Below are 14916 nucleotides of genomic sequence, written 5' to 3' on the forward strand. Positions count from 1 at the left end.
TACCAACGAATTAAAATCGAGAATGACTGTCCAGAAACCTTAATCTGAAATGTAATCAATACCACAAATTGCCCAGACGTTATCGTCTGTACTAGTACACCTTTCTGTAACAGCTTCAGAATCGTCTATATGTGTGCGGGTGTTTGCGCCAATCGCTTGCAAAGCGAGTAGGTACCAAGAGCCTATTTTACATCTTTGCCTTTGCTTTCCTATTCTTCTTAACTTTTACAGTTCTTACTGACAAAACTAACTCCTAACTGACTAATAAACCAAGTAGTAGCGGTTTTTATAGCCAAAGCTGGACATGTTTGGCTTAGCTGACAAAGGTAAAAGCAGCATGGGTAATGTTTTGGTATCGCTGAATCTACACGGCTGCGATCGGTAAGAAGCTACAAACCAATGAAAAACTAAAAACGCGTATTAACAATTCCAAACAGGAACTTCAACGAGACAAATGGACCGAGATCAGCTCTAACCACCACCTGTGTAGAACTCACATCTGACGACCACAAGCCACGAATATTCTTCTGCACTGTTCACACACGAAAATGCCGGTCTATTTTGTCGGTTATAGAATTGGATTGCCTGACAAATTGCAACATATACGTTTCTAACCTGGTATGCAGCAAGCTGTGAAAACACTGTCCATGTTCCGTGGTAAGTTGTATCGTGATTACAGCTCTACAGGGCCGTGATGGGGCGTTCATTTCTTCAGTGAATACACCTGGAGCGTTGTAGCCTTTCTTGAAGACAGCAAGTTGCTTTCCAATGATGATCTATAACATTAAGTGAAAGATAGGATTTAATCGACCGCATGTAAGGGTCAACGGCATAGAGGGACGATTCACTACATGTATCTGATTCAATACTGAACAAATACTGCCTCTTGTAGCGATAATTAAAATAAATAAATAAATAAATAAACACTATTAATAAATAGATTTAGAGCCAGCACATCCACAGGTCGGTCCTTCATGTACCATTTCTGGTGGAACTGGAATTTGAAAACGGTGGTTTTTGTGGGGAGGGGAAAACCGAAGTACCCAGTAAAAAAACCTCCCGGAGCAAAGGAGAAAACAACAACAAACTGAACCCACATATGGCATCGACGTCAAGATTTGAACCGGGGCCACATTGGTGGGAAAAGAGTGTTCTCACCACTGCAACACCATTGCTCCCCTTTAAGAACAGTATAAACACAGACTGGTCAACAGCTCCATTAAGACTAGCGTCATACCTGTTTTGGTCTAACATAATGTAGTCACGAAGCTCATATGACATAAAAAATCTTTAAGTCAGGGAGGGGGTTTTCTATAGTTTCCTTGGTTTAAGCGTTTTCTTTCGTTGCACTGGTTAACTCAGTTTTTAGGGGTTTAGTGGTTTACGGGTTTCACTGGTATTATGGGTTCCCAGGTTTTAAGGCTTTTCTGCAAAACTTTTTCCCGAAATTAAAAGGGAAAACGCTTCCTCTTGGTAATGAAGAATCACAGTTTGCACAGTCACAACTCTGCAGATTTTAGAGATTACGAATTCGGAATATTCTCACTTTGCGGGTAAAAGTCTGATATAGATGAAAGGACAAGAGGAATATTGAAAGTATCTAGCAGACAGTGAAATTAAAACAATTGTCTCAAAACAAGGTGCATCATTACCGACAAAAAGAACACACTATTTCCCAATTTTCTCGGCGTTGTTCTCAGGAAAGAGGCTGCCACATAGCCTGGGTAACTTAGGTGACTTGCATTTCCCTCACTAGGGTAACTAAGGTGACTTGCGTGACTACGGTGAATTGGGTGCCCAAGGTGACAAGAGTGACATGGGTGGCTGGGGTGAGTTGGGCGACTCGGGTGACTAGGGTGACTTGGGTGACTTAAGTTACTAGGATGACTTGGGTGACTAGCATGACTAGGGTGACTGAGATGACTTGGGTGACTAAGGTGACTTGGGTGCCTAGGGTGACTACAATGACTAGGGTGACTAGGATGACTTGCGGTGACTAGGATGACTAGGTGACTAGGATGACGAGGGTGACTAGGATGACTTGGGTGACTAGAGTGACTTGGGTGACTAGGATGACTCAAATGACTAGGATGACTTGGGTGAGTACGATGACTAGGATGACTTGGGTGACTAGAATGACATGGGTGACTAGAGTGACCAGGATGACTTAGTTCACTAGGGTGACTTGGGTGACTAGGATAACTAGGGTTACTAGGATGACTTGGGTGACTAAAGTGACTTGGGTGACTAAGATGACTTGGGTGACTAGGATGACTTGGGAGCATAGGTTGACAAGGGTGACTAGGATCACTTAGGTGACTAGGGTAACTAGGATGACTTAGGTGACTAGGATGATGACTTAGGTGACTAGGATGACTTGCGTGACTACAATGACTTGGGTGACTGGTGACTACGATGACCTGGGTGACAAGGATGAGTAGGGTGACTAGGAAAACTTGGGTCACTTGGATAACTAGTGTGACTAGGATGACATGGGTGACTAGGGTGACTGGTGACTTGGGTGACTAGGGTGACTTAAGTGACTAGGATGACTAGTGTGACTAGGTTGACTTGGGTGACTAGGGCGACTTGGGTGACTAACAGGAACAGGATAACTAAGGTGCCTAAGGTGACTAGGGTGACTTGGGTGACTAGGATGACTAGAGTGACCAGGATTACTTCGGTGACTTGGGTGACTTGGGTGACTAGGGTGAATAGGATGACTTGGGTGCCTAGTGTGACTAGGATGACAAGAGTGACCAGGATTACTTCGGTGACTTGGGTGACTTGGGTGACTAGGGTGAATAGGATGACTTGGGTGCCTAGTGTGACTAGGATGACAAGAGTGACCAGGATTACTTCGGTGACTTGGGTGACTTGGGTGACTAGGGTGAATAGGATGACTTGGGTGCCTAGTGTGACTTTGGTGACTAGGGTGACTTGGGTGACAAGGGTGACTTAAGTGAATGAATTACTTGGGTGACTAGGGTGACTTGGGTTACAAGGATGACTAAGGTGACTAGGATGACTTGGGTGACTTGGGTGCTTAGGGTGACTTGGGTGACTAGCGTGACTAGGATGACTAGAGTGACCAGGATGACTTTGCTGACTAGGGTCACTAGGATGACTTAGGTGAGTAAGGTGACTAGCATCACTAGGGTGAAAGCGTGGACTCGGGTGACAAGGGTAACTTGGGTGATTAGGGTGACTAGGGTCACTAGGATAACTTGGGTAACGAGGGCGACTTGGGTGACTAGCGTGAATAGGATAACTAAGGTGCCTTGGGTGACCTGGGTGACTTGGGTGACTAGAATGAATAGGACGACTTGGGTTACTAGGGTAACTGGAATGACTAGGGTGACTTGGTTGATTTACTTGACTAGGGTGACTAGGATGACTAGGGATGACTGGGATGACTAGGGTTGACTGCAGATGGCTAAGGATGAGAAAAGATGACAAAGGATAACTAGGAATGAATGGAATGAGTAGGGATGAAGAGGAATGACTTGGGATGACTAGGGATGACTTGGGATGACTAGGGATGACTGGGATGACTAGGGATGACGAAAGATGACTAGGGACGACTGAGATGACTAGGGATGACTAGGGATGACTAGGATGACTAGGGATGATTAGGGATGACTGGGGATGACAAAGGATGACTGGGATGACTAGGAATGACAAAGGATGACTAAGGATGACTGGGATGACTAGGGATGACTAGGGATGACTGGGGATGACTAGGGAAGACAGGGACTAGGGATGAATAGGGATTACTGGGTATGACTAGGAGGAGTACGGATGACTAGGGACAACTAGGCAAGACTGGGATGAATAGGGATGACTAGGGATGACAAAGGATGACTAGGGATGACTGGGATGACTAGGGATGACTAGGGATGACTAGGGATGACTAGGGATGACTGGGATGACTAGGGATGACTACGGATGACTAAGGATGACTGGGGATGAATAGGGATGACAGGGATGACTAAGGATGACTGGGATGACTAAAGATGACTAGGGATGACTGGGATGACAAGGGATTACTAGGGATAACTGGGATGACTAGGGATGACTAGGGATGACTAGGGATGACTGGGCATGAATAGGGATGACAGGGATGACTAAGGATGACTGGGATGACTAGGGATGACTAGGGATGATTAAGGATGACTAGGGATGACTGGGTATGACTGGGATGAGTAGGGATGACTGAAATGACTAGGGATGACTAGCATGACTGCGATGACTTGGGATGACTGGGATAAATAGGGATGACTAGGGATGACCAAGGATGACTAGGGATGACTGGGATGACTAGGGATGACAAGGGATGACTGGGATGACTAGGGAATACAAGGGATGACTTGCGATGACTAGGGATGACTTGGGATGAGTAGGGATGACTGGGATGACTAGGGATGACTGGGATGACTAAGGATGACTAGGAATGACAAAGGATGACAAGGGGTGACTGGGATGACTAGGGATAACTACGATGACTGGGATGACTAGGGATCACTGGGATGAATAGGGATGACTAGGGATGACAAAGGACGACTGGGATGACTAGGGATGACGAGGGATGACGGGGATGACTAAGGATGACTAGGGATGACTGGGATGACTAGGGATGACGAAAGATGACTAGCGATGACTGGGATGACTAGGGATGACTGGAGATGACTACGGATAACTGGGATGACTAGAAACGACGAAGGATGATTAGGGATGACTAGCGATGACTGGGGATGACTAGGGATGACTGGGATGACTAGGGATGACTTGGGATGACTAGGGATGACCTGGGATAACTAGGGATGTCTAGGGATTACTAGGGATGACTAGGATGACTAGGAATGATGAAGGATGACTAGGGATGACTGGGATGACTAGGTATGACTAGGAATGACTGGGATGACTAAGGATGACTAGGGAAGACTTGGGATGACGAGGGATGACCTGGGATGACTAGGGATGACTTGGAATGACTGGGGATGACTGGGATAACTAGGAATGACGAAGGATGACTAGGGATGACTGGGGATGACTGGGATGACTAGGGATGAGGAAAGATGACTAGGGATGACTGGGATGACTAGAGATGACTAGGGATGACTAGGGATGACTATGATGACTAGGAATGACGAAGGATGACTAGGGATGACTGGAATGACTAGGGATGACTAGGGATGACCGGGATGACTAGGGATGACTAGGGATGACTTAGGATGACTAGGGATGACTTGGGATGACTAGGGATGACTGGGATGACGGGGATGACTAAGGATGACTAGGGATGACTGGGATGACTAGGGATGACAAGGGATGACTAGGGATGACTGGAGATGACTAGGGATAACTGGGATGACTAGAAACGACGAAGGATGACTAGGGATTACTAGGGATGACAGGGGATAACTAGGGATGACTGGGATGACTAGGGATGACTAGGGATGACTTGGGATGACTAGGGATGACCTGGGATGACTAAGGATGTCTAGGGATTATTAGGGATGACTAGGATGACTAGGAATGAAGAAGGATGACTACGGATGACGAAGGATGACTAGGGATGACTAGGGATGACTGGGATGACTAGGGATGACTGGGATGACTAGGGATGACTAAGGATGACCAGGGATGACTAGGGATGACTATCATGACTAGGAATGACGAAGGATGACTAGGGATGACTGGGATGACTAGGGATGACCAAAGATGACTAGGGATGACTGGGATAACTAGGGATGACTAGGGATGATTGGGGATGACTAGGGATAACTGGAATGACTAGAAACGACGAACGATGACTAGAGATGACTAGGGATGACTGGGGATGACTAGGGATGACTAGGATGACTAGGAATGACGAAGGATGACTAGGGATGACGGGGATGACTAGGGATGACTAGCGATGACCGGGATGACTACGGATGATTAGGGATGACTGGGATGAGTACGGATGACTAGGGATGACTAGGGATGACGTGGATGAGTAGGGATGACTAAGGATGACTGGGATGACTTGGGATGACTAGGAATGACTGGGATGACTAAGGATGACTAGCATAACTAGGGATGACTACGGATGACTGGGATGACTATTTTTTTTTTTTTTTTTTTTTTTTATTTTTTATTTTTTTTATTTTTTATTTATTTTTTTTTTTTTATTTGCTTTACTTAACCCAATAATTACAATATTGAACACTGCTTACACTGCTTACATTATTTACAACATTCATACCATACTTACAATACTGACAATACTTATTGCTTACATTGCTAACAATACTACTGTTTTCAAACATTATTACATTTCGTATGCTTCAAGTACACAGTTGCATCGGAAGAAACTTATTTAAGGATAGTTGGCGTTATTGAGGCAGGATAAGCTACGGATGAAAGACATAGAGAATATCAGGGGGCGTTGGGAATAGCGCCATGGTAGAAACGATAGTTTCTACGTGATGTCGTGTAGGAATGACCATTGTTTGGGCAGAACATTGTTTGCTTCTGCTTGTGCTTGTATGTTGTAAATTGTCTTTAGGTGTTTGAGAAATCCTTGCAATAGAGGTATAGCTTCTTTTGTTTTGCAGAGCCAGATATAGTGCCTGGCAATAAGAAAACAAAAGTTGATCTGGCGTTGAAGTTTAGAAGAGTCTGATCTCAGGCCTAGTGAAACAGTCATGTCTGCAGAGTAACTATCGGGAATAATTTGGCAAAGTTTTAATCGCGTTATGATGCTCTCCCAGAAGAGCGCCGTTTTGGGGCAGGACCAGAAAAGGTGTACGAGTTTTTCTGGTTCTTTTTTACAAAAGGAGCAGTTGGAGTTTTCTTTTACTCTTATCTTAGTTAAGAAAGCGTTTGTTGGTATTCTTCTGTGCAGCAATTTAAATTGAAATTCCCTGAGTTTTATGCTTTTTGTGATTTTATGAGCTAGCTGGTAGGTCGCACCCCACGTTATTTCGTTTTGACCTAAGTTGCAGTCTTGATTCCATTTTTGCTGGCTTGTAGTAGGGGGGGCACTTTTCTTTGTAATTAATTTGTCATACACCAACTTGCTTGCTTTTTGGGCTTTCATTAGTTTTGTCGAAAAGCTTTCGTAACTATTACCTTCGTTTGTGTGGTCACCTTGGTTGAATGTGTTGCATAGCTTTTTAAGAGCAGAAATTATTCCACAGTATGCCAAGGGTTGGACCTTGATGTCGTATTTGTTTAAAAGTTCTGGTGGAGTGAGGAATTTTCCTTCTCTGTTCCTTAAGTGCTTAACTTTTGTGATGCCTTTACGATACCATTCTTTAAAGAAAATAGGGCTGTCGTTAATCCTTACAAGTGAGTTGTACCATATGCCTTGTTCTGAAAGCTGGCTCTCTGATGTTATCCTCTCTTCAAAATTGATTTCTGACCAGATTAGGAGAATTTCCTTTAAGAAACTGTCTTGCGTTTTGAAGATATTAGCTATGTCTATCTTATTAAGGTTGCTTGTGAACGGTAGGGTACACTCAAACTTTTTCAGTTCAAGATCTAGAAAAAGTTTCCATTTACCCTGATTATCTGTATCCAGGTACTTTTTTATCCAAGTGGTTTTTAGCGCTTTATTGAAAGATAGTATGTCAATCATTTTGAGGCCACCTGCTGGGTAATTGTTAATCATAATATCTCGCTTTATTTTATCGCCCTTTCCGTTCCAAAGGAACAAGTAAAAGAGCTTGTTAATCTCGCTAATTATTTTTTTGTTTGTGCACAAGGGTGCCAAGACGTACACAATTTGAGAAGCTACTAAGCTTTTCAGAACAGTGATCTTCCCACTTAAGGTTAATCTACGGTATTTCCAGTTGCTTAGAATATTGTTAATTTTTTCCAGTTTTTCCTTATAATTTAGAAGTACAGTGTTTTCAGGGTCTGTCGTAAACCAAACGCCTAAAGATTTTACTTTGTTTGTTTGCCATCTGAAATTTCTTTCTGGAAGAAGAATTTCTGTTTTTCCACTATATGTTCCGATCCAAATTGCTTCTGTTTTTTTACTGTTGAGTTTGAGACCCGAGGCTTCTCCAAAATCGTCAAGTGTGTTGAGAGCAGCTGAGAGCGACGTTTGTGAACCATTCAATATTAAGGTTGTATCGTCTGCGTATTGACTTATTTTAATTTCCTCTTGGTTAACGTGTATTCCTCTGATATTGCTGTTTCTTTTAAAAGCCTTGGCTAAGACTTCGACTGAAAGAACAAATAGATATGGAGACAACGGGCACCCCTGCCTGACCCCTCTTTCAATTTTAAAGAAATTGCTTGTCCAGCCGTTGTTTAAGAAGCAGCTCTCTATGTTGCTGTAAAGGCATTTGACCCAGTTTACAACACTTGGGCCGAAACCGAAGTATTGAAGAGAATTTATGATAAAAGGCCATTCAATCGTGTCAAACGCCTTTTCGAAATCAAGAAATAATAATAGCCCTGGGATATTTTTTTCTTTGGTAAAACGAATAACATAGTCTATTAATCGTATGTTCTCGCCAATAAACCTGCCTTTCATAAAGCCAGTTTGATCACAGCTGATGAGATCGGGAAGAACCTTTTTCAGCCTGTTAGCTACAGCCTTTGCTGCAATTTTGTAGTCGCAGTTGAGAAGAGTAAGCGGTCTCCAGTTTTTAATGAAATACGGCTCAGCGTCTTTCTTGGGAATGAGTTTGATTACTCCTCTTCTTTGTGTGATGGAAAGCTGACTCGTTTCGTGCGCATAATTAAGAGCATTAATCAATAAGTTTGATATGTTTGTCCAAAATACTCTATAAAATTCTGAAGGTAGCCCATCAGATCCAGGGGTTTTTCCCTGTTCCATGGTTTTCAGGGCTGCAAGGCATTCCCTTTCAGTTAGCAGGCCTTCACAGTTGTTCCGTTGTTCGTCATTCAGGACGGTGTCGTTTTCGTGTTTAAAAAAATCATATGTGTCAATTAAATTGTGTATATTTCTGTTGGATGTATATAGATTCATAAAAAAAGATTCCCCTTCTGCTAATATTTCCTGATCCGAAGTAATAAAGTTATTTTCGTCCACTTTAAGTTGGCTTATAATGCCTTGCTTATAGTGTCTCTTTTCTAGGTTGAGGAAATATTTCGTATTTTTTTCTCCTTCATTATGCCATTTAATTTTAGCTCTCAATATGGAACCTTTCGTACGAGTCTCAATAATTCTTTCTAACTCACTCTTTAGATCATTCAGTTGTTCTGCAAGTTCAGAATTTTCTGTTACGCTAGAGTCTCCGTTCTCCATTTTCGATTCTAGTTTGGAAATTGCATGCTCTAGTTCTGCCTCACGGCCCTTTGTTTTCTTAGTTTTATTCATTGCGTATTTGAGCGATTTTTCCCGTATTTTAAGCTTAATCATGTCCCACAATAGAGCAGAGTTTACCATGTCATCATTTTCATATTCGTCTTGAACTTCCTTAATCGTTGTCTTAATAAGATTAACATAAGCAGTTTCGGTTAAAAGAGAGGTATTTAATTTCCAAAGGCCGGGTCCTCTGCTATTTGCATGAAGAGACAGATCTAAAGTAATCATGGAATGGTCTGTTTTATATCCTGGCACTATATCGGTGTTAGTGACGTCCCCAATAACGCTTTGGCTTATTAAAAAGAAATCAAGTCTACAGTAAACCTTAGGTTGTCGTTGTCTCCAAGTGTACCTTTTGTCATCTGGATTGTGAATTCTCCAGACATCGAGAAGATCTAGGTTCTCTGAAATTTCTTGAACGGTCTTCAAGCTATTTTGGTGAGTTTTGGCAATGCCACCTTTTTTGTCATTTTCGATGTTAAGAACAAGGTTGAAGTCACCGCCAATTATTATGTCTTCACAATTAAAATTTAAAAGATGATCGTGAAAGTTTTGAAAGAATGAAGGTTTATCCTCGTTGGGAGCATAGATGTTAGCGAGGGTCAAAAGCTTTTCGTTAGCTTTTAAGTCACAGATAATAAATCTCCCTGCAGGGTCGGTGTAAAGTCTTTGGAGCTGAAGGTTAAAATTATTGTTAAAAAGAATACATACCCCTGCTTTGTTGCTTTCAAAAGAGGTGAAGTAAGCTTGATAGCCCCATTCTGCTTTCCACAAGTGATTTGTTTTTTCTATACAGTGTACTTCTTGGAGCATGCATATTGATGGCCTTTTGGCGCGAAGCCAATTAAATACTTCTCTTCTTTTAGCGTCATCCCTAAGTCCCCTGACATTCAATGAAGTTATTTTCAAAGTCACGATTTGTTCAAGTCTTTTGTAATAAACGTTGTCTCGACGGGAAAAAAACATGTGCGCCTCAATAAAGGATTTGCATTCTTTCTATTAGGTGTAAAATGATTGATGCAAAAGGTACTCGATATTTTAAACAAATAATGAAGACTAAAACGTGCATATAATATTAGACTGAAGCAAATGATCACAAAAGGTAAATTAAACAAAATAACACTTTGAATAAATAAAAAAGAGTAGCGCAAAAACAAAGAACAGAGCATAGACAAATTTGTAGTTAGTAAAATTAAATTACTTTGGCAGCGAGAAATTTGAATGGTTGATAAGACGTCCCTCTCCAGACTTAACGTAGATTATTTTGCCTGTTCAGTTTATAATTGATCTAAGTCCTCTTCGGAAAAAATTCTAACAGGGGAGCCATAGGGTGATGTCTTAACAAAAATCTTACCATCCAAAGACCAAACACTGAGTAGAGTACCCTCTTGTCTTCTCTTGTTCGCTTCTTTCATGATTCTACGCCTATAAGCCGTGAGGTTCTCGTTTATAAAAATACGTTGTCGTTCCTGTGCATTTGAAGGGTAGCTGGGAAATAGATCTTTGATTTTGACATCCTTTAGTTTGGTGCGTTCTTTGTAAAGTTTCGATTTCACTTTATGATTGCAAAATTTCACTATAATGGATTTGCCCCGATTCAGCTTGTGTGAAATCTCTATTTCTTCAGGCTCTATGGTGATATTTAGGGCTTCAGCAACCTTGATGACCGCGGCCTCCGTACTGGGATACGCATCTTCTGGAATTCCATGGATTTCCAGCGAGTTCTTTCGAGTGTATTGTTCCAAATCATCATGGTGTTCCCACAGTCGATCGGATTCTTCTTTTTGCTTTCCTAGATTCTCCTTTGTTGTTTTAAGCTCGTTCCTTGTTGAGGCTAGCATGTGTTTTAATTCTTTGTATTCGTCCTTGGTCTTTTGCAAGGACTCTTTCAAATCTTTAAGCTCCTTCTCGTAGAAGTTGGCAGATTCTTTTAATTCTTCGATTTCCTTCTTCAGCGTTCGATTTTCGCTAAGAACTGCAGCTATTTGGATTTGTATGTCGACCAGTAGAGCCTTGATTTCAAGAAGGCTAGGCTCTTCTTGTTCCTTGCCCGCTTCAATCGGTTCTTCAACATCAATGTTTTCCTCGGCCGCCATGTTGGATTTCTTCGGATTTCTTGGTTCGTCTTCGGTTGAGCCACGATCACCTCTTTTATTCTTTCTGGGAGGCATTTACATTGAAGAAGGTAGATTACATCGTCAGGGAGCCAGATAGTGTATTTTCATAGGAGTAGGTGCCAGAGAGGGGTCATCTTTGGCAATGTTAGGCAGACACGATGAATACACGTCCGACCGCTGCGATTTCCCGCCAATTGGGATGACTAGGGATGACTAGGAATGAGTAGGAACGACGAAGGATGACTAGGGATGACTTGGATGATTTGCGATGACTAGGTTGACTAGGGATGATGGGGATGACTAGGGATGACTATGGATGACTAGGGATGACTGGGGATGACTACGGATGACAAGGATGACTAGGAATGGCGAAATATCAGTAAGGATGACTGGGATGACTAGGGATGACTAGGGATGACTGGGATGACTAGGGATGACTGGGATGACTAGGGACGGCTAGGATGACTAGCGATGACTAGGGATGCCTAAGATGACTAGGGATGACTAGGGATGACTAGGGATGACTGGGATGACTAGGGATAACTGGAGATGACTTGGGATGACTAGGGATGACTTGGGATGACTAGGGATGACTAGGGATGACTGGGATTACTAGGAATGACGAAGGATGAGTAGGGATGACTGGAGATGACTGGGATGACTAGGGATGACGAAAGATGACTAGGGATGACTGGGATGACAATGGATGACTAGGGATGACTGGGATGACTAGGGATGACTAGTGATGACTATGATGACTAGGAATGACGAAGGATGACTAGGGATGACTGCGATGACTAGGGATGGCTAGAATGACTAGGCATGACTAGGGATGAGTGGGGATGACTAGGGGTTAGTGGGATGACTAGGAATAACGAAGGATGACATGGGATGACTGGGATGACTAGGGAAGACTAGGATGACTAGAAATGATTAGGGATGACTAGGGATGACAAGGGATGACTGGCATGACTAAGGATGACTAGGGATGACTAGCGATGACTGGGGATGACTAGGAATGACTAGGATGACTAGGAATAACGAAGGATGACTAGGGATGACTGGGATGACTAGGGATGACTAGGATGAGTAGCGAAAACTAAGGATGACTGGGATGACTAGGGATGACTAGGAATGACTATGGATGACTGGGGATGACTAGGGATGACTGGGATGACTAGGGATGACTAGGGATGACTAGGGATGACGAAAGATGACTAGGGATGACTGGGATGACTAGGGATGACTAGGGATGACTAGGGATGACTAGGATGACCAGGGATGACGGGGATGACTAACGAAGACTAGGGATGACTGGGATGACTAGGGATGATGAAAGATGACTAGGAATTACTGGGATGACTAGGGATGACTAGGGATAACTGCGGATGACTAGGGATGACTAGGATGACTAGGAATAACGAAGGATGACTAGGGATGACTGGGATGACTAGGGATGACTAGGATGACTAGCGATGACAAGGGATGACTGGGATGACTAGGGATAACTAGGGATGACTAGGGATGACTGGGGATGACTAGGGATTACTAGGGATGACTGGGATGACTAGGGATGACGAAAGATGACTAGGGATGACTGGGATGACTAGGGATGACTAGGGATGACTAGGGATTACTGGGATGACTAGGGATGACTAGGGATAACTGCGAATGACTAGGGATGACTAGGATGACTAGGAATAACGAAGGATGACTAGGGATGACTGGGATGACTAGGGATGACTAGGATGACTAGCGATGACAAGGGATGACTGGGATGACTAGGGATGACTAGGGATGACTGGGGATGACTAGGGATGACGAAAGATGACTAGGGATAACTGGGATGACTAGGGAAGACTAGGGATGACTAGGGATGACTAGGATGACCAGGGATGATGAAGGATGAGTAGCGATGACTAGGGATGACTAGGGATGACTAGGGATGACTGGGATGACTTGGGATAACTAGGGATGACTTGGGATGACTAGGGATAACTTGGGATGACTAGGGATGACTGGGATGGAGAGAGATGACGAAGATAACTAAGGATGACTAGGGATGACTGGGATGACTAGGGATGACTAAGGATAACTGGGATGACTAGGGATGACTAGGAATGACTATGGATGACTGGGGATGACTAGGGATGACTGGGATAACTAGGGATGACTACGATGACTAGGGATGACGAAAGATGACTAAGGATGACTAGGATGACTAGGGATGACTAGGGATGACTGGGATGACTAGGGATGACGAAAGATGACTAGGGATGACTGGGATGACTAGGGATGACTAGGGATGACTAGGGATGACTAGGATGACCAGGGATGACGGGGATGAGTAACGCAGACTAGGGATGACTGGGATGACTAGGGATGATGAAAGATGACTAGGGATTACTGGGATGACTAGGGATGACTACGGATAACTGCGGATGACTAGGGATGACTAGGATGACTAGGAATAACGAAGGATGACTAGGGATGACTGGGATGACTAGGGAAGACTAGGATGACTAGGGATGACTAGGGATGACAAGGGATGACTGGCATGACTAGGGATGACTAGGGATGACTGGGATGACTAGGGATGACTGGGATGACTAGGGATGACTAGGGATGACTTGGGATGACCAGGGATGACTTGGGATGACTAGGGATGACTAGGGATGACTGGGATTACTAGGAATGACGAAGGATGAGTAGGGATGACTGGAGATGACTGGGATGACTAGGGATGACGAAAGATGACTAGGGATGACTGGGATGACAATGGATGACTAGGGATGACTGGGATGACTAGGGATGACTAGTGATGACTATGATGACTAGGAATGACGAAGGATGACTAGGGATGACTGCGATGACTAGGGATGGCTAGAATGACTAGGCATGACTAGGGATGAGTGGGGATGACTAGGGGTTAGTGGGATGACTAGGAATAACGAAGGATGACTTGGGATGACTGGGATGACTAGGGAAGACTAGGATGACTAGAAATGATTAGGGATGACTAGGGATGACAAGGGATGACTGGCATGACTAAGGATGACTAGGGATGACTAGCGATGACTGGGGATGACTAGGGATGACTAGGATGACTAGGAATAACGAAGGATGACTAGGGATGACTGGGATGACTAGGGATGACTAGGATGAGTAGCGAAAACTAGGGATGACTGGGATGACTAGGGATGACTAGGAATGACTATGGATGACTGGGGATGACTAGGGATGACTGGGATGACTAGGGATGACTAGGGATGACTGGGATGACTAGGGATGACGAAAGATGACTAGGGATGACTGGGATGACTAGGGATGACTAGGGATGACTAGGGATGACTAGGATGACCAGGGATGACGGGGATGACTAACGAAGACTAGGGATGACTGGGATGACTAGGGATGATGAAAGATGACTAGGGATTACTGGGATGACTAGGGATGACTAGGGATAAC

The 14916-nt window shown here is 43.6% G+C and overlaps 1 protein-coding gene across 1 annotated transcript in view; it reads right to left on the reverse strand.

The window, feature by feature from the left end:
* Positions 1-14916, reverse strand: part of LOC140944201 (uncharacterized) — a 59662-nt gene that overhangs the window by 749 nt on the left and 43997 nt on the right. The window contains exon 14 of the mRNA XM_073393333.1: positions 616-776. Within this exon, the coding sequence (XP_073249434.1) occupies positions 616-776 (161 nt within the window). The remainder of the gene's footprint in view (positions 1-615; positions 777-14916) is intronic.

Source organism: Porites lutea, chromosome 7 (genome assembly GCF_958299795.1).
Source record: "Porites lutea chromosome 7, jaPorLute2.1, whole genome shotgun sequence".
Lineage (NCBI taxonomy): Eukaryota > Metazoa > Cnidaria > Anthozoa > Scleractinia > Poritidae > Porites > Porites lutea.